This window comes from Mesoplodon densirostris, chromosome X (assembly GCF_025265405.1).
Source record: "Mesoplodon densirostris isolate mMesDen1 chromosome X, mMesDen1 primary haplotype, whole genome shotgun sequence".
Taxonomy (NCBI): Eukaryota; Metazoa; Chordata; class Mammalia; order Artiodactyla; family Ziphiidae; genus Mesoplodon; species Mesoplodon densirostris.
This window is the reverse complement of record NC_082681.1, coordinates 82,405,937-82,432,200: the sequence shown is the minus strand read 5'-3', so window position 1 is coordinate 82,432,200 and position 26,264 is coordinate 82,405,937. Positions and strand designations below refer to the sequence as shown.

The window sequence follows — 26,264 nt, the reverse complement described above, 5'->3', positions numbered from 1 at the left end:
CTCTTCCTCAGAGCCTCCATATCGAAACTAGTTTCCTTCTGGTGGGTGTGCAGTCTTTGAGGCCAGGGGCAGACAGGTATGAGGGTCAGAAGCACTCTTCCAGCCTTGCCTGGGACCTGCATTTTCCACCCTCTTCCTTCTCCTCTCTCCATCTACACACACACACACACACACACACACACACACACACACACAGACACTTCTTTCTCCTTCCCCTGACTCAGCAACATTCTGGAGAAAAGCCAAGGAAGGACTTCAAGGAGGGAAGGGAGTCTCCCCCTCCTTGGGGCAGAATTTTAATCTCCAGGCCAACAAGAGGTTCCCTAATGTGGATTGAAAGGCTAATGGGGTTTATTTTTTAACTGCTTTCTATTTGTTTGAATGTTGCATATTTCTGCTAGTGAATTTTCCTTTAATAAAGCCGTTAATACACCAGTGGTATTTTCTTATTTACAACAGACTGACAGGACTAATGCTGTTAACATTGGGCCTTTTTTTCTTTTTCGTTTTTCTCTCTCTTTTTTTTTTTTTTTCCTCTCGTTTGCTTTCCAGGTCATGCTGACCTGTTCGGCTTGGACTGTTTCACATTTGTTTTTAATGTCAGTTTAAATGTAATTGTAAAAGCATGTATGCTCTAAATTCACGTAGTTACTTTTTCCAGTAGAAAAGCCTCATATGCGAAACCATTTCCAGGCTCTGCAATTTCACATGAGCAGGTTTTTGGTAATGACCTTGTGCCCCTCACCCAGGATGGCATCTGGACAGTGAACCTCTTTCTTGTGGCTCAGTAGTCAGAGAGAGGAGACTTGGAAATAGTTTCTGCCAGGTCCTGTGCTTTGGCAAGCATATGCAGAATTGCATATCATTCTATTATTAATTACGTTTACTCCTCCATGAACTAAAAAACATTAGACTAAACAGTCCAACATAAACCTTGAAAGATAAAATTCAATATTCTATTCCCTGGCAATTCCTATGACTCAGAATTGGGACTGGGAGGAGAATGCGGGCGTGGGAGGAAAGACCAAGAAACCTTCTTGCCTGAGAGAATTTGGCCTACACTTATTCGTGTACACTTACACTTGGATGCACCCCTACTAATCTCTCACTCCATGACTGCCAAGAACTGGCTCTGTTCCCTGTCTCTTATCCTTGTCCTAATTCTTCCCCACTCATTTCCAGCTGACCCTTCTCCCCACTAACATGCTACCCTACCTGATAAAATTGAAAGAGTACTACCCTAAAAGTCAGGATACCTGGTTCTAGTTCCTGCTTTGCTACTATCTAGCTGTGTGACCTTGGGCAAGACTTAGCTTTGGCCTTCAGTCTGTTCATCTTTATAATAGGGATTTGTTTCAATGGGAAAGGAAGAAATAGACAAGATCTGGGGCTTTCAAACATTTTCTTGGCAATGGAATCTTTTCTTCAAACAAAATCTGATGCAGAGTCCCAAATGAAGATATGGAATAGAGCACTGCTTTGAAAGAAGGAGGGTTTATTGGAGCCACATTCTCAGGCCTACTTTACCTCTTCTCAGGGCCCTTTAAAATCCTTGGGGCTCCACTACTGTACTAGACTGATGTCTGGGGAAACTTCTAATTAGATTCTCTCTCCTAATTGATTTAAATCCCTGTGGAAACTCTATATGTTTCTTTTTTTTCTTTTATAACATCTTTATTGGAGTATAGTTGCTTTACAATGTTGTGTTAGTTTCTGCTGTATAACAAAGTGAATCAGCTCTATGTATACATATATCCCCATATCCCCTCCCTCCCACCATCCCTATCCTACCCCTCTAGGTGGTCACAGAGCACCGAGCTGATCTCCCTGTTTCATCAGTTACCTTTTTCAGAGAGAAATCCAGCTGCTTGAGATAAAGGGAATGACGTGGAACAATGTGGGGTTTAGCAACTACCAAGAAAGAGTAAGAGGCATCATATATTGATGTACAGAATTTACTGTGTGCTAAGCACCTTACATGTAGTCTCTTAGGTAAAGTTACAACAACTCTGTGAGGTAGATCCTATAATTATCTTAAGATTGTTTAACCTGTCAGTTTGGCCCTCAAACTTTGACTTGAGACCAGTTGACCAAGATGGAAGACAATATTTCTTATAGGTTGCCACCCTAGGCAGTTTTTCAGAATGTTTTCTAGCTAGAGATTCATTCTTGGAAAATGTCATAGCCTGCCCATTGATATACATTTTTACAGAATTCGGAGTACTTTCATTGAGATCATCTCACTTTCTCCAAATAATAGTCCTATGCAGTAGTCAGGTCAGATGAGAAAACTGAGGTGTAGGAGAAATCAAGGGATATGTTCAAGGTCAGACATCCCATAAGAATGTGAATACCACCATCAATAATAAAAAGCCCTTTCTTGTGAATAACATTTTAGAACTTTGATGTCATCATTGCATGCTGCCTCCTTAAGTACAGTGAAAATTTTCACCATGCTACAGTCTTGGAGGGTTCTTCTGGTGGTGGAGAATCTTCCCTCTACTCTGAGACACCACCACAGTGTCTATATTCCTCTTTAACAACCTTATTAGTTAGGTGCTAATGTTATCCCCAATTTATAGATGAGGAAATTGAGGTACAGAGAGGCTAAGTCTTGCCCAGAGTCACACATCTAGTGAGCAATACAGCCAGGCTTAACACTGAGACAGTCTGACTCCAGACTGTTTGTTGTTAACTACTACCCTTTGTATATATACCAAAAAACTAAGAGCAAAAGAAGGAAAAGGATGTTCTGGAGATCATACAGTGAGCTCCCCTGGATCTTAATCCAGTGTTCCTCTGAATATCTAAACCTAAAGTTGTACAGTGAAATCCCCTGACTCTAATCCTAGTGGATGGAAAGATGGTTGGCATGATTTAAGCCAGAGGCCACAAATTGGTTTTCCACAGGCCAAAATTGACTTGCAGAATTGTTTGTCCAGTACAAACAGTCTTAGATTGCCCCTAGGCAGGGCATCAATCACTTTCCCTGTCCCCAGCCCACCCTATTTATGTTCACTAGGCTGTTTTAGATCATTTGCATATCTGCCTGACTAATGAAGATATTCGAGTTCATGACCCATACATTTAAGCATTATAATATATAAGCACCTGCACACACACACACATAATTTCAGACATTCACATAAGTACAGCCTAGTCTGGTTTCACAAAGAATTTGAAGCTCTGAACCAATTGTACCTTTGTGTTTAGTTAGCATTTAGAATTACACTTAAGACCTGAATTCAGTTTTATAGGCAGTTATATGCTGAAGAAACTCAGTTACTTTTTTTCATCTCCTAATGTGTCACTCTTCCCTTCCCTCCTCTGCCATATCTGGTTCTCTGCTAACCCTGCTGTCCCTTCTTCCCCATGTCTGAGTTTGGTCCCCTGTAATCCAGTCAATCTCTACTCTTTAGGAATGTATGGAGAGTGAAGAAAATCATTTTGGAGGGCTCACTACGTGCCAGGCATTCTCTCTCATTTAGTTCTCATAAGTGACCTAGGAAGCAGGAAGCGGCTCCCCCATTTTACAAAGGCGGAAACTGAATCTCAGAGAAGCTAGGCAATGGGCTCAAAGTTATTAAGCTAGTAATTGATGGAGCTGGGGCTTGAATCCAAGATTTTCTGATTCCAAAGACTTGTCTATACCCCAATTTTGTAAGGAAAGTATATTAGTTTTCCACTGCCGCATAACAAATTACCTCATATTTAGTACCCATTTATCAGCTCACAGTTCTGTAAGTCAAAGCTACAGTAATCAATACAGTATGGTACTGGCACAAAGGCAGAAAGATAGATCAATGGAACAGGATAGAAAGCCCAGAGATAAGCCCACGCACATATGGTCACCTTATCTTTGATAAAGGAGGCAGGAATGTACAGTGGAGAAAGGACAGCCTCTTCAATAAGTGGTGCTGGGAAAACTGGACAGGTACATGTAAAAGTATGAGATTAGATCACTCCCTAACTCGATACACAAAAATAAGCTCAAAATGGATTAAAGACCTAAATGTAAGGCCAGAAACTATCAAACTCTTAGAGGGAAACATAGGCAGGACACTCTATGACATAAATCACACCAAGATCCTTTTTGACCCATGTCCTAGAGAAAGGGAAATAAAGAGAAAAATAAACACATGGAACCTAATGAAACTTAAAAGCTTTTGCACAGCAAAGGAAACCATAAACAAGACCAAAAGACAACCCTCAGAATGGGAGAAAATATTTGCAAATGAAGCAACTGACAAAGGATTAATCTCCAAAATTTATAAGCAGCTCAAGCAGCTCAATAACAAAAAAAACAAACAACCCGATCCAAAAATGGGCAGAAGACCTAAATAGACATTTCTCCAAAGAAGATATACAGACTGCCAACAAACACATGAAAGAATGCTCAACATCATTAATCATTAGAGAAATGCAAATCAAAACTCCAATGAGATATCATCTCACACCAGTCAGAATGGCCATCATCAAAAAATCCAGAAACAATAAATGCTGGAGAGGGTGTGGAGAAAAGGGAACACTCTTGCACTTCTGGTGGGAATGTGAATTGGTACAGCCACTATGGAGAACAGTATAGAGGTTCCTGAAAAAACTACAAATAGAACTACCATATGACCCAGCAATCCCACTACTGGGCATATACACTAAGAAAACCATAATTCAAAAAGACTCATGTACCAAAATGTTCATTGCAGCTCTATTTACAGTAGCCCAGAGATGGAAACAACCTAAGTGTCCATCATCGGATGAATGGATAAAGAAGATGTGGCACATATATACAATGGAATATTACTCAGACATAAAAAGAAATGAAATTGAGCTATTTGTAATGAGGTGGATAGACCTAGAGTCTGTCATACAGAGTGAAGTAAGTCAGAAAGAGAAAGACAAATACCGTATGCTAACACATATATATGGAATTTCAGAAATAAAAATGTCATGAAGAATCTAGGGGTAAGACAGGAATAAAGACACAGACCTACTAGAGAATGGACTTGAGGATATGGGGAGGGGGAAGGGTAAGCTGTGACAAAGCGAAAGAGAGGCATGGACATATATACACTACCAAACGTAAAATAGATAGCTAGTGGGAAGCAGCCGCATAGCACAGGGAGATCAGCTCGGTGCTTTGTGACCACCTAGAGGGGTGGGATAGGGAGGGTGGGAGGGAGGGAGACGCAAGACGGAAGAGATATGGTAACATATGTATATGTATAACTGATTCACTTTGTTATAAACAGAAACTAACACACCATTTTAAAGCAATTATACTCCAATAAAGATGTAAAAAATAAATAAATAAATTTTAAAAATAAATAAAGAAATAAATAAAAGAAGTCTGACACAGCATGACTGGATTCTCAGCTCAGTGTCTCACAAGGATGAAATAAAACTATTGGTCAGGGGCTTTGTTCTAATCTGGAGCTCACAGTCCTCTTCCAAGCTCATGTGATTATGGCAGGATTCAGTTCTTTGCAGTTGTACGATTAAGGTTTCTGTTTCCTTTCTGGCTGTCTGTCAGAGCCTGCTCTTAACTCCCAGAGGCTGCCCTCATTCCTTGCCATGTGTACACCTCCACTTTCAAAGCCTGCAACAGAGAATCTTCACTATATTGAATCACCCTGATTCCGTGAATACCTTTCCAGAAAGAGTCCAGTCCCTTTTAAGTCTTATCTGATTAGGTCAGGACCATCAAGGATAATGACCCTCAAAATTCAACTGATTTGTGACCTTAATTACATCTACCTAATCCTTTTATAACAACACCTATATTGGTGTTTGACTAAATAACTGGAAGAAGGTATGTGTACACGAGGGGTTGGGAATATTGGTAGCCATCAAGTATACCTACCACAGGAAATGATTCTTTTATCCTTCAAATTCCATGGTGAGATTCAAGGAAGAGAAACATCCTTGACCTTGGGGAGAGGAACTTGAATTTTCTAAGACTTTGTAAACTTTACCACACCTTGCCTCTCCCCTGCCCAAGGATGAGAAAACCTCTGTCTTGAGGTAGCAAGGAATAAGGCTGGAATAGTGCCTAATGGTCATAGTGGCTATAGAAGCTACAGATTAATCACATCTACTTCTCCTGAGGGATGTACCATTGAACCTAATTGGAAAAATCTTTCTCTGTTGCTGTAGAGACAGCCCTCGTAGGAGTCTAATGCCACTATGCTGAAAAGTCAGTTCCCTATAGGGTCCAGACAGCAGGATCCAGGCATGTTTTCAAGGGTTCTATTCCCCTAAATATCAGGTACAGACAAGGATGTGCCTTGCCAATGTCCCTTTCTTGTCACTGCTTTGACCTACAATTGAAAGACAGTGATGAGATGCAAAGCAACTCACACACCATTAGAACTATCAACCTTTACTGTTCCCTTTATCCTGGCTTCATCACTCAATTTGAGCAAACCAATGGGTCTCTGTGGTAACACAGGGGCCTGACAAGCCTGTACCTCACATGAAAGAGTTAGATATGACTCTGGGGCTCAGGTGCAGGAGACAGGAGGGGTGTGGGGGTGGCCTTCATGGATGAAAACAAGGCCTTGGGCATTGAGTAACAGCTGAGACTAGCAAGCCTCATTGTCCAGCATTCCAAGTCGTCTATCAACATGCTGGCCTCTGCTGCACAGAGAGAACAGAGGATCCCCCGGCAGAATGAATGGAATCTGATTTCAATTATGTTCAGTACAGTCACCCTCTTCAGGCAGAGAGGCCAGAACACCTGGTGCAGCTTGGGCCACCGTGGCCGCAGGGACAGCAGGTTACCCAGGTCCTGGAGGCAAGTGGGAATGTGGATTCTCTTTCTCAAGCAGATGCCATATAGGTCTAGAGGAGGAGGATATGAAAATACCAGCCAAGTTTTCATTAGCACTATGCAGAGAAGGAGAATTATTTTAGGTTGATAGATTCTCTTCACAGTCTCTGCACATATTGATCTTTCTTGTAATGAGTTTGCTTAGGTCCACGAGTCATCAGCCCACTGAGATCTGAGTCATTGGTGGGAGAGTCAAGGTGACAGAGCATACCACGCTGATTGCACCAGCACCAATTCCTCTCTGTGTCGTTCCACCTTTTTGAAAAACCCATGGATTCTTCTATATACAATTCATTTGGATTTGTTTTTTAATCAATAGCATGAGTAGGGCATGACAAATGGGACAGCTGCCCCAGAGAACAGTCTAGATTCACAACAGTATTCCATAGAACTTTGTGAGATGAAGGATATGCTCTGTAACTGTACTGTCCATTGTAGCATCCATAAGCCACATGTGCCTTTTGTGCACTTGAACTGTGGCTAGTGAGACTAAAGAATTATATTTTTAATTTTATTTAATTTTAATTAATTTTAATTTAAGTAGCTACATGCATCTAGTGGCTCTTGTGTTGGACAGTGCAAATCTAGAAGGAGCTCAGAGAGGCAGGTACTGAGATAGAGTAGAAATGACTAACTTACTCAAAAAGAGAGCTGGTATGGTACAGGGAACTCTGTATTAGGAATAAGAGCCTGGTTCTAGTCTCTGCTCTGACAGTAGGAGACCACACTCACTCTGGCCTCAGGCTCTCCATCCTTGACTTGAAATGTTGGATTAACAACAGAAGTCCTGGAATAATGGCTAAGGCCTGAATTCAACTTTGGGATACAGAAGAGTTTTAGGAAGAAATTAAAATATTATATGAACACCTTCTAGGAGTATGTATATGTGTGTGTGTGTGTTATTTGCACATGCATTGCGGGGGCAAGAAGGCGGTAAAGCATTCAGTTCACTTCACCAGAGTTCCCACCATTCTCCTATAAACACACACACACACACTGTATTACTTGTGTAGACAATGAAGGTATATTAATTCTGTGAACCCCCGGATGTGATGAGTTCTAATGACCCTTCCTATTTTGTCATGCTATGAATCTCTAAGCCACTATAGTTCCCCAAACCTATTTCTACTTTGGGCAAATGACTAGAGGAGTCTCATAGCTTCTGCCTTTTCCTTTCTGGATTTGATGCTAGTTACTGAAGTTTAGAGTCACGGGTGAGGGTGTAAGGCAGGGAGGATATAACCCTAGCCCTACTCCTCAACTCTATTGGGCTAGAAGTAGGGTTTAGGGCTTCAGACTCCTTGGGGATGCAGTATGATATAGTAGAAAGAGCATTGGCTTTATAGTCAGACTAAGTTAAGATTTTTAGGTTCTGTTTCTTGATAGCTGTGTTACCTCAGTTTACTCACTTGCAAAACAGAGATAGGAAATATTCCTCACCTCCTAAGACCATTGTGGAATTAAGTGATATGTTTATGAAGTGAAGTACATAGAAGGCTCAGAAAAAATAATTAACCTTATATCTCTTAGTTCCCTCAGGCATAAGGCTAATTATATCTCTGTCTTCTCCCAGGCTGAAAGGGGGACTACATGGCCTGGCAACTTCTGAGCCCAAGGTCAGAAAGTACCAGTGATGGGGAAGAGAATGTCTACCTCTAGAACCTGTACCAGGGGAGCAGATCCAGAAGCCACTGCCAGTCTGTGGAGCTGCCTACATGAGCCCATGTCAGCAATGGGCTCCCCAGATGACAAAAAATTTTAGGGGCCATGCCAGTAGCTCTGGGACAAGATGAGCTTAGTCCTGCCCATACCTCCAGCTTGTGCCCTTGATGGGAGGTGGGAGTTGACAGTGGGTGTGCATATCTCCTTATTACTGACTGTGCCCAAACCTTGCAGAAGTGATTGTTGGACAAGGTCATCTTGAACTCTGTGTTGATTTTCCAGGCTTCCTTGTTATTTTACCCTGAGTTCTTCTCTGGGCTTTTCTTGCACCACCAAACCCTCTATTTTCTCCTCCTCTACCCTGGTTGTTGATCCAAACATGTGATTCATTCTTTCATTGATTTACTGAGTTGTACTATGACTGGAGTTTGCATTGCAAGACTTATTTTCCTAATTAGAGCTGAAAGTCAGTTCCAGATAAGTGTCTTCTTATTTGCAGGAGCCAGAAAGAGATCAGCAACAGGTCTTGTTGTATTTATACATTAAAATTGAGCAATCAGCTTCTCTCTTTGTTTTATACCTTTTAAATTTTATTATTATTATTATTTTAAAGGGATTAGAGATAAAGTGGTTTATGGTCTGTCCCGGTGCAACTGCCTATGCTAGATCTCAGAGTTATGACCTTTTCAATTATTTATATTTCTTCCAATATAAATGCTAAGGAAAATAGCACAAAGTAAACATCAGGAAGCTCAAGGACCTGTAAATTGTGTGTATGAGAGTACAGGGGGAGGATGGTTCTTAAGGTTTGGGTTTTAGATTATTCTTGTTTTTTAAAAATAATGTTATTTCTATCATCCTTTTTAATGGATGGTTCCCGTTTTACAGGCAGATTATAAAGGTAGGGACATTCTGTTATTTCTTTGATACAGTTGGGGATTTCAGACTTCAGCTTCTCTCTCTCCCCTTTACTAAAGATGAAAATCAATATATGTGTTACAGTGTATGTTCAACTATGAAGTGTAAATGTCTGACAATACCTGGGGCTGTTATAGTTGAAGTGAGAAATGCTGCAACACCAGAAAATTCCCATTCATTGACCCCGAAGTAGGATGATAAGTCTAGTCCTTCTCCAACAGATCTGCCTTTCTAGTCTCCTTCCCTAGCAATCTGCTAGACATGCTAGACATAGACACAAGTACAACCTTCCCTTGATTTAAAACATTCTGTATTTGCCTATCATCTGTGTTATAAAGCCCAAATTTCTTAATATGATATACATGCTCCTTTAAAGTCAAAGCCCACTTTTGTTTTCAACCTCATAAATAACCAGTCTCCCCACATATACAATATACACTCCAGCCACACTGGTCTCTTTTTCCCCTAAACACTCAGTGCTTTTGTTTATGCCCTTTCCATTCCTCTCTGCCTGGTGAAATCCTCACTATTCTTCGAGGTCCAGGTCATATATCACCATAAACATTTCCTGACCCCACCTATGCAGAGAGATTGTTGTTCTTCCTCTTTTGTTAATACTCCTGTTGTAACATTCACAAGTTTGACATTTTCTAATTGTTAGAATTGTTAGCAGACCTTTATTTCTCCTCTACCGAACTGGGTTAGGGCCTATGTTCTTTGCACCACCCAAAAGCAAAGGCCTAACAATGGATGTCTGTTGAATGAACGAATGAGTGAATCATGAATATATTAGTAAATGATTTAATTTAAGGTCCAAGGTATGAATACTGGAGACTGCATTTAGGCATAGCCCAATCGAAGGATATACTAGGTCTGTCTGGCAAGAGGATCACAGAGAAAGCGAGATATGAAAGTTTGAGTTAGGAGGAATTTAGAATGATGAATCATTTATTTAACCAGTTTAAACTGAGCACTTGTCCTTAAGGAGTTTAGAGTCTGTGACTAGGGAGAATGAACATCCTTGTTTTCTTAGCTCAAACAGCTTTTCTAACAGGGTAGCTGTGCTCTGTGTTTTTGGCCACTGATAATAAATCCAAGTTTCCCTTCTTTCCCAATAGCCCGGAAGTTGAAGAAAATTGGGAATCTGAAACTACAGGAGGAAGGGGAGGCTTCCAGCACCACCAGCCCCACTGAGGAGCCAGCCCAGAAGCTGACAGTGTCACATATTGAAGGCTATGAGTGTCAGCCCATCTTTCTGAATGTCCTGGAAGCCATTGAGCCAGGTGTGGTGTGTGCTGGACATGACAACAACCAGCCTGACTCCTTTGCAGCCTTACTCTCTAGCCTCAATGAACTGGGTGAAAGACAACTTGTACACGTGGTCAAGTGGGCCAAGGCCTTACCTGGTAAGGAAAGTGGGGGCATGGGATGTGGGAGATCATATTTAGTGAAGGCTCCTTTGGGCCAAGCACCATGTCTGTTTGCTTCCCATCCATTAACTCATGCAATCCTCACCATAACCTTGTGAGGGAAGAGATTGGTAGAAATCCCTACATTAAAAATAAGGAAACTCAGAAATCAAGGAGAATAGCAACATTATCGAGTATCCCACATGCCTCACATCAGCACACAGCAACCATGTTTCTATGTTCAACCCACAGATTTAGTCAGCAAATGTTCCCATAATCATGGATCACATAGACATACCCTTATATGCCTTAAGATGCTCTTCTATATGTACACACACAGGTTCACCCCAACTGAGCCTAACTGATATTCTGTCTTTAATATTACTTGGAACCTATACCATTGGAACTCTTATAATATGGTATGATAGAAGGAACATGGGGTTAGGAGTCAGAACAGTTAGGCTCTAGTCTTAGCTCTGCTGGTAACTCATGTGATCCCTTCCCTTTCTGGGTCTCAGTTTTTCCATCTGTACAATGTGTGAAAAGTGGTTTGGACTAAACTGATGGTTTTCCAGTTTTACTTCAAGGAACTCTTTGTGCTCTTTAAACTACCTTAAGGAATTTCCTGGCAGTCCAGTGGTTAGGACTCCATGCTTTCACTGCTTGGGGCATGGGTTCGATCCCTACTCAGGGAACTAAGATCCCACAAGCCACGCCATGTGACCAAAAAAGAAAATAAATAAATAAATAAATTAAATAAACTACCTTAGCATCATCATAGTGGAAGGAAACATTAGGTGATAGTGAAAGAAATATGAAGTGTTTTTCTAACTGCTGCCTGGATACCTCCAGTGATGGGGAACTCCCTTCCTCTCTTGGCCATCTGTTGTTTGGAAAGGTCTGATTATTAAAATATTGGAGCTTAAAGAAGCCCCAGAGATCCTCTATCCAACAATTCACAAACGTTCCTTTAGCAACCAAACTCTTTATTTCTCAAAAACATGGTACACAGATCCAAGTGGAGCTGGTTGATTTAAAGCCAGTGCCTCTCCCTCATTAACACTAGAGAAGCCTCAGATCCCTCTTGCAGAATCTTAGTGCTCTAGGGAACACAGTTGGGAAACAAGAGAAGCATAAACTCTTTAAGGGTTCTCTTAATCTTAAACTTCCATGACTGAAAGATTCTTTTGAAACATCAACAACCAAACCTCTCCTTGTGGAGTCAAAGATTAACCTGCCATTTAATAATAACTGTCAATCAGATGGGAATTTATGGTGAACAGAGCAGTTTCATATGTATTACCTGATTTGATCCTCATAAGAATCCTGTAAAGTAGGATTATTTTCCCTGTTTTATAGATAAATACACTGAAGCTCTGAGAGGTGATGTGCTTGCCTACAGTTGCACATTCAGAAGGTATCAGGGCCAGAACTTGAGCCCACGTCCCTTCCTAACTCCAAATCCCCTCCTCATCCAACTCTACCCATAGTCTGTGTAGCACCCCTGTAGTTCTCTAGCCTTGGGCTTTACAGTGAGGGACCAAAACTTTATCCAAGGCCAGTTGGGTCATAATGTGGACTTGCTGCCTTGGAAGACATTGCACGTTGACTGTCAAGTCCCCTTTTTGCCTTTCCAACTCACAAGGCCCAGTTACAGCTACCAGATTGTCCCTAACACCTTCCTAGCTTGGAAATCTGTGGTTGACTAGCCAATTAGATCCCTGGGAAGAACGCCCAAGGACTCTGGCTGCATATACACTGTGCCGAAAACAGAGAGTTCACACAGGGAAGAAAAAAATACAAAAAAAAAAGGAAGAAAAGAAAAAGTTGCTTTAATTCTTATCACTTACTCAGCTGGGTGACCTGATGTCATGTGTCTAACAGAGATTCAGTTTAATCTTTCCAAACAGTTGCCAGACAGCTTAATGTCTCATTTTATAGGATAGAACCTTTTCTTATATATGATTCCACTTAGCAGTCCTATGAATCATAAGGACTTTCACTCCCATTTCAAATTATAAGGTTCAGAGAGGTTAATTAACTTGTTCCATTTGGGCACTTAACAAATGCAGCCAGAGCTTGGGCTCACACCCTCTGAGTTCTAGTTTGACGGTCTTAACAATAAACTGGTGCAAAGCATTATGGCACAATTTGTACAACTGGGAGCCACTGGATTTCCTCAGCCTAACCTCCAGGGTGGGAAGCCTTTTCCTTATATTAACAAGTCTGCAAGTTCATATCAGTTCACCATCTAGCTTGTCTAAGGAAATGATCTCTGACCCTGAGTAATTTAAAGAATAGTTTCAAAAGAAAGCCAAGTACCACATTCATTAGAACTGTTATTCATATTATCAGTAATCACCTATACTAATTCAAGTTATTTGCTCATTGAACACATTGAGTTCCTGTCCTTTGAGAGGCACTGTGCTAAGTACCTACTCAGATCAATTTTGTTGTGAAGTTTTCTGTGACAGTGATGGTATATGTAAATTGCCTACTATAGCACCTGGTACATTAGTAAATGATAACTATTGAGGGAGGGTGAGTAGACTGTATGTACACAGTATATTTATAATCAGGTGTATCTGGCTTGGAATCTTAGCTATACACTAGTTGTGTGACTTTGAGCAAATCACATGTCTGCAGTACTTGTTTCCTCATTTGTAGAGATGGTAGAACAATTGATACCTTGCAGATTGTTATCAACACAGAAATTAGGTATAAAGAACATCTAGTATAATAGCTGAAACATAGAAGATGCTCTGTAAATGGTGGGTCATTATTATCAAGCTTGAGTGCTAAACCACTAAAATCATTTTAAGCTGCCACTAGTTTTTCCTAGAAGCTCATTCATGGGTCCCATAGATGAATTGTCTTCTTTGAAGACCTTGGCTGTCAGGTGCAATAAAGCAGCAAAGATTTCCTAATTGACCTTTCTTTGGGTATGTTCTTCCAGACTAGACATGAGACTGTAGGTTTCTACTGAAGATTGCTAAGAAATGATGTTGATTGGATTCTAGTGAGAAAACAGAATCTCAGGTTAGCCTCTCCTCCCTAACCTGTTTGGTGTGTTTCATAACCTGAAACCATTACTTCTCTCTGTTTCTCCAAAACAGCCTAATGCAGCGCCAAATAGGTGTTGAGTGAATGAATGTATGTTGAAGGAAACCTGTAGGCTGGAACTACTGCTTCCTCAAGTCATCCCTTGATAGCCATACTATCTGAGCAGGCTGCTTCAAAGGATGGGCATTAGCGGGCTAATTTTCCTATAGGTCTAATCTGATTACAATACCTAACTCTGTTCTCTAATGCCCAGCTTTTGAAGCAGCTATGTTGTTGATGCATATACAGTAATTAGGCTTGATTTCTAAGCAGCTGTCACTAAGGACCGTTAATTAGTATTACAGCCAAACTAAGCTTTCCCTTTTTCTCCTCTTTGTTAGTTCTCTGGCATCTCAGGGAGGGAAAAATAATCAGTATTGACGGCTTCCTTGGTATTTGTACAGTTTAATCCTCATCATCCCATGCACCCTCATATTCACACACTCACCAACCAAGGCTTTCCTTGATTCGCATTGCCTCCCACCCCAGGGGTTCAGGGTTCAAGCTCCCAGGCCCCCTCCCAAAGAGGTTCTTTGATGTTCCATGCTTGACCCTGTTTTTTTGTCTCCTACTCGAAAGAATCAGTCCCAGGTATTCTCTGCTACAGAAGGGCTTCAGGCAGGAAATACTCTGGGGTCTGAGGCTCCAGCTAGTCTGTTAGCAGACTAGCTCCTGTGAAGATGTGAGGCACATGCCTGGGAGATAAGATGGCAGTCAAGGGTGGTGATGTGAGGAACTCTAGCATCCTGATGTCTGGTAGTCTTGGGACTTAAAGGAAAAAAAGGGTAAATAGGGTGTGTGTGTGGCAAGAACCAACCAAACAGAATTATGTGTCTAGACAGTGTAGACTTCAGACCTGAGCCTATGGCTAAGAAAAAACTCATGACATTGGTAGTTCTTGAGCTGTCTTGTTCAGCAGTAGTATAGGAAACGCACTGAAGAAGAGAATTAGAACACCTGGGTTCTAGTCCCATTTCGGCCACATACAGTCTGTATGAGCTTGGGGAAGTCAGTTAACTTCTCTGGACCTCAGATTCCTTGTTGGAAAAATTAGTGTCACATTGCCCACACTCTAGGGTAATTGTGAGGGTTAAATGAGGTCATCATCAGGAAAGTTAGAAGCATTATCCAAATTCATGTAAGCATTCCTAGTAATGTAATTAAGACAAAATTTCAGATAATTCTGGATCTGTTAGGGAGAAGATAAATGAGGCACTGGTAGGGGATGAGCTCTGAGGTGATGCTTTAAGTATCCAACTATTTGGAAACCTCCAGGAGAACATAGCCATATCTGTTCTACCTATGTGGAGGCAGCATCTGGGAGCCTCTGTTCTCTGAGCTTAAGGGAGGTAATTTGGAGTTCATCTATAATTCTCATTTTATAAAATGAATATAATGAGGGTCCTAAGTCTAATTAATATTTCTCAAACGCCTACTCAAATATCTGAACTGTGTTATATACTAGAGAGGAAAAGATGAATAAGAAGGGAATGGTCCCTGTCTTCCAGAAGTTCTAAGTCTTACGGAGGAGACAGATATGTGCATAGATAAATTCCAGTACAGTGTAATGAGTGCTATAATTGGACGGAGCTACTTAAGATTCAGCAAGATGGTAAAAGAAGAATCACTAGGTCTTCTGTTTGGATGAGTTGGAAGAGGCATCACAGAGGAGGTAGCCTTTCAGTGAAGACTTGAAAGATGAGTAGGTGTTTATCAGATGGAAAGCCCGGGGAGGAAAGAATACATTCTAGGGAAAGGCAGCTGCCTGTGCAGAGATAGCAGAGATTTAGAGGCATGATGTATATGTGTGTGTGTGTGTGTGTGTGTGTGTGTTCAGCAAACTGTGGGTTTTTCAGAATAGCTAGAACCTAAATTATGAGAAGGCAAATGGTAAGAAATTAGTCTAAGAAGGCAGGTCATAAAGGGCCTGTTTGTGTATAATAATGGCAGTATGCAGGAATGGCAGTAGAGTAGGAAACTAGCAGGACCAGGTATTTATTGAATAGAAAACAAGAGAGAGGAAGTGGGAGGCAGGAAAAGAGTCAGAGCAAAGAGATGGAACCTGAAGGTGGTGTGCAGAAGGCATGGCTGTCAAAGGCATTCCACCACATGCTGATATGTAATAGTATCCCTTTCCCAGGGTTGTTAGAGGGTACAAACAAGATTATAGCTAGAAAAGAGCTTTGTAAAGTGAAAAGTGCTGTTCATGTGAGAGAAATGATTATTACACTGCATCTTTGGAAAGGCAGTGAGCCTTTCTGAAGATCAAGGCTTTGGAATCAGACTGGCTTTGGAACTTGATCTGCCAATTACTAGCCTTATGATCTTGGACAAGTTCTTCAACCCTTCTGTGACTCACTTTTATTGATTCACAGAATGGGAACAATAATAGTATATACTTTATTGGATTCTTGTGAGGATTAAATGAATTAATATAAGTAACATGCTTAGAGAAGAGTTAATTCAAAGTAAGCAGTCATTAAGTGTTTGTTAGATTATTATTCTCTTCCAATGGACAGTGCACTTTTTGCCTCTGTTTCTTTTGAGCAGCTCAATGAAGTAGGGAGTGCAAGGAATGTTATCCCCACCATAGAGTTTGTTCTCCTCCTGCTCCGCAGCATTGATGGCCCCTGGGGCTCCACAGGGGCAGCCCAAGTGTCAGAAATTCTCAGCCCAGCCGAGTCCCAGACTTCACTCAGCCCATCAGTGCTCAGTCTGACCACTGCCTCTGCCCTATTTCCAGGCTTCCGCAACTTGCATGTGGACGACCAGATGGCAGTCATTCAGTACTCCTGGATGGGGCTTATGGTGTTTGCCATGGGCTGGCGGTCCTTCACCAATGTCAACTCCAGGATGCTCTACTTTGCCCCTGACCTGGTTTTCAATGAGTAAGTGCTTATGTGTCCAGAACTCACATAGACACAGACCTCGTTGGTGGTGATGATGGTAATGTAAGTAATGGTGTGAGTTGGTTCATTTGACCTTTAGGTGAGGCAGTAGAAGCCCAGCCAGCCTGCTCAATCTGAGGTTGCTTTGCCTGGCTGAAAGGCCAATTGGTAAGAGAGAACAGGGGAAGGCTGTCACTTTTTCCAATCAAGACTCAATACTACTGCTGGTGGGAATGTGAATTGGTACAGCCACTATGGAGAACAGTATGGAGGTTCCTTAAAAAACTAAAAATAGAACTACCATATGACCCAGCAATCCCACTACTGGGCATATACCCTGAGAAAACCATAATTCAAAAAGAGACATGTACCAAAATATTCATTGCAGCTCTATTCACAATAGCCCGGAGCTGGAAACAACCTAAGTGTCCATCATCGGATGAATGGATAAAGAAGATGTGGCACATATATACAATGGAATATTACTCAGCCATAAAAAGAAACGAAACTGAGCTATTTGTAATGAGGTGGATAGACCTAGAGTCTGTCATACAGAGTGAAGTAAGTCAGAAAGAGAAAGACAAATACCGTATGCTAACACACATATATGGAATTTTAAAAAATGTCATGAAGAACCTAGGGGTAAAACGGGAATAAAGACACAGACCTACTTGAGAATGGACTTGAGGATATGGGGAGGGGGAAGGGTAAGCTGTGACAAAGCGAAAGAGAGGCATGGACATATATACACTACCAAACGTAAGGTAGATAGATAGTGGGAAGCAGCTGCAGAGCACAGGGAGATCAGCTCGGTGCTTTGTGACCGCCTGGAGGGGTGGGATGGGGAGGGTGGGAGGGAGGGAGATGCATGAGGGAAGGGATGTGGGAACAGATGTATATGTATGATTGATTCACTTTGTTATAAAGCAGAAACTAATAAAAAAAAAGACTCAATACTGGTAATTTGGCAGTGCTTCTGACCTGCTTTTACTTTATCTCAGACCCTCATGTCAGGGTCCTTTTTCTTCACTCTGAGAAACATAGGGAGTGAACAGAGAGACTCTAGTTGTGAGGGTTGAAGTTCCTTTGGTCCCTTATGCTACCATCAAAAGCTACTACCAGTCACCACTTGTTGAGAAACTCCCTTGTGCCAGGACCATACTAGATATTTCCCTAATCCTTTCTCATTGAGCACTCATGAGAACTTGATTTCCCCTTTAAAAAAAATAATGGATGGAGAAAATTAGGTTCATCAAAATAAAGTGACTTACCCAACAACGTCAAACAGTTAGAGCATGTTGGCAACAGCATTCAAAGTACGGCTGTGTGACTCTTAGCTCTTATACTGCCCCCGATGGTAAGTGATGAGAAAGTGCAGTTCCACCATTTTTTGGCCATGTGACCATGGCCCAGCCACTTCCCTTCTCTTAAAAACAGTTTTAATAAATGCTTGCCCTGCCACCAGCTCTATTTAGCCTTCACGAATTTGGCCAAGAGCTCAGGTTTTAAAATTGTACTTTTCTCAACAGAAACCTCTATTCTGTTATTTCCTACATCATTGTCTTTGGGTAAGACCCTTACCTTCCTTGATCCGCAGTTTCCTAATCTGTTAATAAAATAAATCTTTCTTAAATGGTTTTGTTATGACAACTAAAATAGGAGCTAATGGATGTGAAATGTCTGTTCCATAATGGGCAAGAAATAAAAAAGAAGTACCTTTCCGATACTCTCTTTTCCTAACAGTGATAATCTGTTCCGTGTCTGCTATTTGAGGTCCCTTGTGGTATTGTGAATGGAGCTGGCCAGAAAAATCTTCCCAAGAACTTTGAGCTAGTCTCACCACAGAGAATTCCTTTGGTCAGGAAGGAATTGACCTTCCCTCCCCTCTAGCCCTCTAACCCAGAAGAGCCTTAAAATAAAATCTACAGGCCAGTGGTTCCTTCCAGTACAGCAGTGCCATATGGGGGAAAATAAGCGTCCCCAGCTGCCCTCTTCCAACTCAGCCAGTCCTCGTAGCCAGAAGCTAAGAATAACCATTGAGCTTTTGGCACAACCTGCTTTGTGGTTTCCAGATCTCCAAAGAGTTACCCATGATGCCATCTTCTGGAGCAGGCCTTAAAAAGCTCTCTTCCTGTTCATCTCTCAACCCACCCTCTTGCTGCCCTCCAGTGATTAAATCAACTACTGGGCACCTGCACTACCCTCCCCATCCAGAGCCTGAAGACCTATGAACCTTTGCAAGGTGATAATTGGCTATTTTCTAAATCTTCATTTCCTTTTCCACCTCTGTGTAAATATGTGGCACCCTACCTCAGCTATCTGGTCCACTTCCATGTACCTCATCAAAAGGTACCGCAGGATTCCCCACAGAGTCAGGGTCCTATGTCAAGCCCCAGGGCTCCTGAAACAGCAGACCCCCTTCCTCTTATAGGAACCCACCATGTTAGAGCTCTTAACGTCCCTAGAATCATCTAAACCAATGTTTCTCAGCAGGGATGCTGTTGACATTTTCCGAGGAATAGTTTTTCATCGTTTAGCACATTCCTGCATATTGGAATGTGTTTAACTGCCCTGGTACCTGCCCACTAAATACCAAATAGGATCCTGGTCACTGTGACAGCCCAAACTGCCCCCACACATTTCTAGTACCCACTAAGGGAGCAGTACCTCTCCAGTTGAAAGTCACCAGTTGCTGCTAGCCTCCTCAAGGTACCAATGGGGAAACGGAGGCCTAAAGAAAAAGACAGGGATTCTGGGCCAACCCATTTGCTGATCTCTCTGACACCAAACCCTGTCATCAACCCTGCTTTCTTCTTTTCTCCTCCCCTCTTTGTGGAGAACACAGTTTGTGAGGGTAATGGACCTGAACCCTAGCTGTGTGACCTTGGGTAAATTACTGAACTTCTCTGAGGCTTATACTCCTCATCTGTAGAATAGTGAATAGAATCATAATGGCACTTTCCAACATATCATTTTTTGAGCAATTACTATGTGCCAGGCACTGTGCTTCATCATTTTTTTCCAATGTTCGTCTTCCCACTTCTCCACTCTCTTTTAATCCCAATTACTTCTGCTCACCTCCCGAATTCCATTCCTGCCCCTTGCTTTCTACCTTCTGCACTCTATCCCTTTCTTTCCTCTAGCTGTTCCCTATTCAATTTGCTTTTCTCCTCAGGTCTTATTCCTTTCCCCTTTGAATTCCTTCCCTTGCCTTTCTCTCCTCCTTTCTCCACCTTCTCTGTTCCTGGGGTCTGCAGCAGTATTGCAGCAATCCTTCATGTCAGGAATACAATTTCAATGGTAAAAATACTGCAGTGTTGTCATCAACAGAGGCTTGGAAGCACAGACAGACCAGAGCAAGGCCATGCCCTAAGGCTCAGTAAATATTATTTAAAAATTCCTTAGGGCGGGCTTCCCTGGGGTGCAGTGGTTGGGGGTCCGCCTGCCCATGCAGGGTATGCAGGTTCGTTCCTCGGGAGGATCCCGCGTGCCACGGAGCGGCTGGGCCCGTGGACCATGGCCGCTGGGCCTGTGCATCCGGAGCCTGTGCTCCGCGGCAGGAAAGGCCGCAGCGGTGAAAGGCCCGCGTACCGCAAAAAAAAAAAAAAAAAAAAAAAAAAAAAAATTCCTTAGGGCGAAAGAGCTTGGAGCAGCATTGTTTTGGTCAGTTGACTTGTGATACTATCTAAATGCTTCCTTTTACCAGTTTGGTTCCAGCCTGCATTGAATATTTCTACACTATCTGCCCTTCCTTTCCCTCTTTCTCTAGGCCATCCAAGATCTCTCTGAGATAGGGTGCTGAGCTTCCACCCAGCCAGTACCAGGCCTGCCTAGCCTGTGAACGAGGCTAGTGGTTTGGGGACCAAAATGTCAAACCACAGGCTTCAGACCCAATCTGGGAGGTCTTTTTACTCACCACTTAAGTGAGTGTCAAATTCCCTTTCCTTTCTCCACAAGATATAAAATCAATTTCTCTCTCTCCCTCTCCTCTCTCTCTCTCTCTCTCTCTCTCTCTCTCTCTCTCTCACACACACACACACACACACACACAATTTCTGAAGTGTTGAAAACCAGGAAGGTTTGCTAGCAGGAGGATGCTGTATCTTCTCTTACGAGCTTGTCATGGCCAGTCATGGAACAGAGAGGTTGCTCCCCTCGAGAATCTGTCCAAGCCTTGGCCACTTCCCTATATAATTTATAGGTGATAATGTGATGATGTGTTCACAAGTCACTATAATAAAAGCAGCTCACACGTGTTTATAACTCCCAAACTGTGGTAAGGAACAGCCAGTGTATGAGGGAGTAGGCTCCGCTTCAGCAGGGGACATTTAGATTTGACATTCAGAAATATTTTCTGGCTGATTTGATAAGCATTGGAGCTCATTTAAAGGGGCAATGGGGAATCTCCTTTTCTGGGAGTTTTTAAAGAAATGATTAAATTTCTAATATGGGAAGTATGGTCACTTGGGAATCCTGATGTCCTTAATTTAAGAGTTGATTTCTAAGGCCTGTCTCCTAGAAATCCTCCAAGTTTGAATGTCTGTGAGGCAGGTTCTGGCTCTGGCTGCAGCTGAGATATTAGGACTGTAGTCAGGGAGAGCATGTGCCAGGCCCACTGTATTCATTTGGTTAGGCTTTCCTGTCCCTGTATCAGGAAAGAGGAGGGGCACGGGGACCTGGAAATTCCATGTGCTAACCCATATCCTGGCCAGGGAAGATGAATAGTTATCAGGATATCACGATTTTGGAAAAAAAAAAGAACAACTTTGTTCCTGTCACTGAAGCACCAGCAAGAGAAACAGCAAGCTCTTCTTGGAGAACTTGGAAAGGGGAGGGCAACCACAGATATTCTCTCTGGGTTTATTGTAAGCCTTTCCTTACTCCTCTTTTTTCCTCTGTGTTTCCTTCCCAGGTACCGCATGCACAAGTCCCGGATGTACAGCCAGTGTGTCCGAATGAAGCACCTCTCTCAAGAGTTTGGATGGCTCCAAATCACCCCCCAGGAATTTCTGTGCATGAAGGCACTGCTGCTCTTTAGCATTAGTAAGTGCCTGGAAGGGCAGGGAATGCCCCTAGGGGCATAAGGGATCAGAAGGAAGCCGCTTTTTTCATTAAAGGATTATTGGGAAGAAACCTGCTCCTGAACATTTCCCTTCTTCTTTCACCCTCCCTCCTCCACTCTCCCTTAGCATCCTTTTTCCTAACAAGGATGAATTTCATGGCTAGAGACCAATTTCTTTGCTAGAATTCAACCTCCATTAGATCCCCACCTACCCCCAATCTCTCTCTGGTACAAGGCCTTTTTGTCTGGTTTTAGCAGGTCTCTGAATTTTTCCATAGCTTCTACCATAGAAACAGGCAAGGACCACCTTATATGTCTTGTAGGGCAGAAGGGATTGCCTCCTGGAAGGAATTTCCTCTTCTGCCAAAAAGAGAATCTCTGTGTAAGCAACTCAGACAGGGCTTATTTGGCAGCCAAGGAATATTTCTTTAATGTCTCTTCTAAGCAGAGTGCTTAGACTCTATGAGGGAGAAAGGAAACAAAATTTGATATTCAAGACCACATGTTTTAATTTTCTAATTCAGAGCCAGACTGTGAACAGCGTAAAACCATAGGTCCTAAGAAATGTGTAGATGAGAAGTCTAGAGAATGGAAAAGCTCAGTAAATTTTATTTACTTGATACCCTACACACTGGGTCCAGCTAGCCTTTTCCCTAAGACCTTCCTTGCAGACTTTCTGAAGGCCCCAGGCATATAGGCCTCAAGTGACAGGAAACCAAGTATATGGTTCTCTCCCTGTGGGGGTGGGGGTCAAGTTTGTGGTCAGAAAACTTGGTGCTTTATCTAATGCTCCTTCGTGGGCATGCTTCCCCTCCCCATTCTGTCTTCATTCCACATCAGTTCCAGTGGATGGGCTGAAAAATCAAAAATTCTTTGATGAACTTCGAATGAACTACATCAAGGAACTTGATCGTATCATTGCATGCAAGAGAAAAAATCCCACATCCTGCTCAAGGCGCTTCTACCAGCTCACCAAGCTCCTGGACTCTGTGCAGCCTGTAAGCAAATGATGGAGGGTGCTTTGTCAGGGAGAGCAGCCTGATAGAGCCAAGTGATAATATGCTCTTCTAAGGTCTGGCACCACCTGTTGGGAGGTGCTTCCATTCCCCTCTGGCTTTGAGTGTGGTCCAGGAAGAAAATTCAATGAAGAAGAAAGGAACACAGGTCACAGTGTCCCAGCTGGATATTGTGAAAGAGGTGGAGGAGTTGAGAACAGAGCAGTTGGGACTCAGAGAAGGGGCTTAGAGTAGATAAGTTCTCTAGGCAGACAAAACAGACCTGGATGTTTTCCCCCTTTTCCTCGAGTCATGTGCGTTTGTGTGTGTGTATGAGAGAGCTAGTGTGTGTGTGTGTGTGTGTGTGTGTGTGTGTGTGTGTGTGTGTGTGTGTGTGCTGGGGAAAAGGAACACCCAGTCTTGAGTCAGGGAGATTGCAATGGTGTAAGAGGTCTCTTGGGAGCCTCCAATGACTCCTTGGAGGCAATTTAGTGCATGTGTGTGTGTACGCACACGTGCATGCATGCACGTGCACACGCACACACGCACACACACACACACACAGAGGGAGGCCCAAGGACATGGAAGGAAAGAGGAGGAAATCAAAGAATGCGGGGATAGACCCTGACAAGAAGCCAACTCCTTGTCAACCCTGTTTTCTCCCTCTCTTATTGTCCCCCTGCAGATTGCACGAGAGCTGCATCAATTCACTTTTGACCTGCTAATCAAGTCCCACATGGTGAGCGTGGACTTTCCAGAAATGATGGCAGAGATCATCTCTGTGCAAGTGCCCAAGATCCTTTCCGGGAAAGTCAAGCCCATATATTTTCACACGCAGTGAAGCTTTGGAAGCCCCCATTTTCTCACCCCACCCCACTCCCTTTTTCAGAAATCTTCTGCCTGTTTTAACTCTGCACTACTTCTCTGCAGTGCCTTGGGGAATTTCCTCTATTGATGTACAATCTTTCATGAAGATGTTCTTGAGTTCTACTTGCTGGGCTTTTTTTTTTTTCTCTTTTCCTCTTTTCTTTTCTTTGCCTCCCTATCTGACCCACCATGGCACTTTCAAACTCTGCTCCCTGCTGTGGCCCTTATCTGTGTTTTGAATGCTGTGGTATTTCTTTAAATCTGTGATGATCCTGTGGCACAGTGTCAAGTTGTGCTTGTTTATAGCACTGTGCTGTATGCCAGCCATGCAAACGTTTACTCACCTAATGCCACGTGAAGTTTAGAGAGTTAAGAGTATCTGGGAAAACAAAAGACAAACAAACAAAAACAAAAAAAAATTGCTAGGGTTTTGCCTCTTAAAAAATATAAAAACAGACAGAAATCCCTGAAGAGACCAACAGTAACTAGAATAAAGTGAAAATTGCAAGCCCATGGGGAGTCACTGCTTTTTTTCCCCAAACCATCTCTCCCTGGGAGACTTTATTTTCTGCCAATGGCTATTGCCATTAGAGGGCAGGGTGACACCAGAGCTGACATGGATGGGAGGCAGATTTAAGAGAGGACAGAGAGGACAGATGGATCACCAGTACCTGCCCAGAGCCTTGGCTCCTGAGGGCTAGACTGCTCAACTGCAGCGCAGTTCATGGTACTGAAAAGTGTACTTCTTGTTTGAAAACTTGTCTGTATGGCCTCTCCCCACCAGTCCCTTTCTCTCTCATCCTCTGCCTCCACCCTCAAATTGACTTTCAATAGCTTTTCTAAGAGCTTTGAACTGAATGTTCTCTTTAGCCAAAACTTGGCCACTTCCACTGAAGAATCAGACCAGCAAGAGGGAGAGGGAGATCTGATGTTTTGTAAGTCACCATTCCGATCCAGGTCTGCTTTCCCATTTGTGGCCCAGGGGAGAGCTTGGGGCTGGAGTCAGAGGAAAAGGAAGTGGTGGCTTGACTGTTTTCCTGTTTAGGACACTGAAGATTTGATCCCTCTTTGCCCCTACCTTTAAAAGACCTGAATGTTTTCTGCCTGATTCCATACAGCTGCAAGCATCATCCACCCTCCCTTCAGTGTTTTGTGGGCCTGAACGTCACCAGGCTGCATTGCAGCCACAGTGGTGAAGCTTGTCCACTTCCTTGGGCATGTTCACAGACTCTCTGCTAAGAACTCCCACCACTAAGAAGGCTAGCAAGCCAGCAGTCTTGATGTCTCTCTCTAGATGCCAGTAGGCTCAAAGACTTCTTAGCAAATGTCTGTCATCAACTATCAGATCTCTGGAGCCCTTAGACAAACTGGAAAGAAGGCATCAATGGGATTGGATAAGCTGAGCGTCTTGCTCTTGTCCCCCGGAGATGACACCTTCCCACAAAGTGGAGAAATGCCCACTTACACCTTCAGAGCAGCTAAAGGGGCTACCCAGGGTTGAAGAGAAAACTCAATTACTAAGGTGGGAAGAATGAAGACACTAGAACCAGAAACTCTGTAAATGCTCTCCTTGCCACCCACCATATCCACCTGCAGAAGTCATGGGAAGAAGAGAGAAGAAACCAAGAGAAGACTGACTACTAAAGTAAAAGTCTTCAGAAGCAAAGTCTAAAGCCAGATGGGCACCATCTGGTGAGTTTACTCATCATCCTCCTCTGCTGCTGATTCTGGGCTCTGACATTGGCCATACTCACTCAGACTCCCCACCTTTGCTCCTGCCTTTCAGCCAGCGGAAGCTGAAAGATTGAGACTACAGAACCATGGCCTCTGTTGGAAAGATCTGGTTGGTGTGGCTCCAATGGGCTACCACCCATGAACTTGGTGTGTTCCTGGGATACTGGTTTCATATAGTCCTTTGGAACACCTCTGTTCTGTTGAGTCTGTCCCCCAGTCGCGAGTACAGGGGAATGTCCACCTACTTTCTCATCTTGGCCACTGCCTCCTCACTTAGCTCTTAAATTCATCTGCTGAACAAGAAATGGCCAGTCACAAAGCTGCCCATTTCAGTTGGTTCACTCTCCTTGTCGTTGAAAAGATAGTTTCTGAGTGACATGATATAACCTACACGGGGTTCCTCCCCTGATTTCTGTTGATATTAATAGTCAAATGAACTTGCAAAACAGCTTCTTTAAATAACAAGGGAGAGGGGAACCTAAGATGGGTGTTATACCAATCCAAGACTGTTGGACAGAACTAAAGCAGACAGGTTCTGTTTCTGGGGTAGGATAAAAAAATTCTGTTTTTCTTTGTTATGACACCATTTGGCCTATGTAGGGTCACAGGATCACTTTTAACTATTTTAAGGAGAAAAAATCCACTACTTTTTCATTTAAACTAGGTCACTTTTTTTTTTTTCTCTGCGGTACGCGGGCCTCTCACTGTTGTGGCCTCTCTCGTTGCGGCTCCGGACGCGCAGGCTCAGCGGCCATGGCTCACGGGTCCAGCCGCTCCGCGGCATGTGGGATCCTCCCG

At 42.8% G+C, this 26,264-nt stretch overlaps 1 protein-coding gene across 2 annotated transcripts in view; it reads left to right on the top strand.

Moving 5' to 3' along the window:
* The window catches only part of AR (androgen receptor), a 184,904-nt gene extending 161,198 nt beyond the window's left edge, over positions 1 to 23,706 (top strand). The window contains exons 4-8 of one of the 2 annotated variants that reach the window (XM_060086762.1): positions 10,528 to 10,815; positions 16,664 to 16,808; positions 21,721 to 21,851; positions 22,711 to 22,868; positions 23,551 to 23,706. In XM_060086762.1, the coding sequence (XP_059942745.1) occupies positions 10,528 to 10,815; positions 16,664 to 16,808; positions 21,721 to 21,851; positions 22,711 to 22,868; positions 23,551 to 23,706 (878 nt within the window). The remainder of the gene's footprint in view (positions 1 to 10,527; positions 10,816 to 16,663; positions 16,809 to 21,720; positions 21,852 to 22,710; positions 22,869 to 23,550) is intronic. The other variant, XM_060086763.1, reaches the window with a different exon arrangement.
* Positions 23,707 to 26,264: the final 2,558 nt, after the last annotated feature.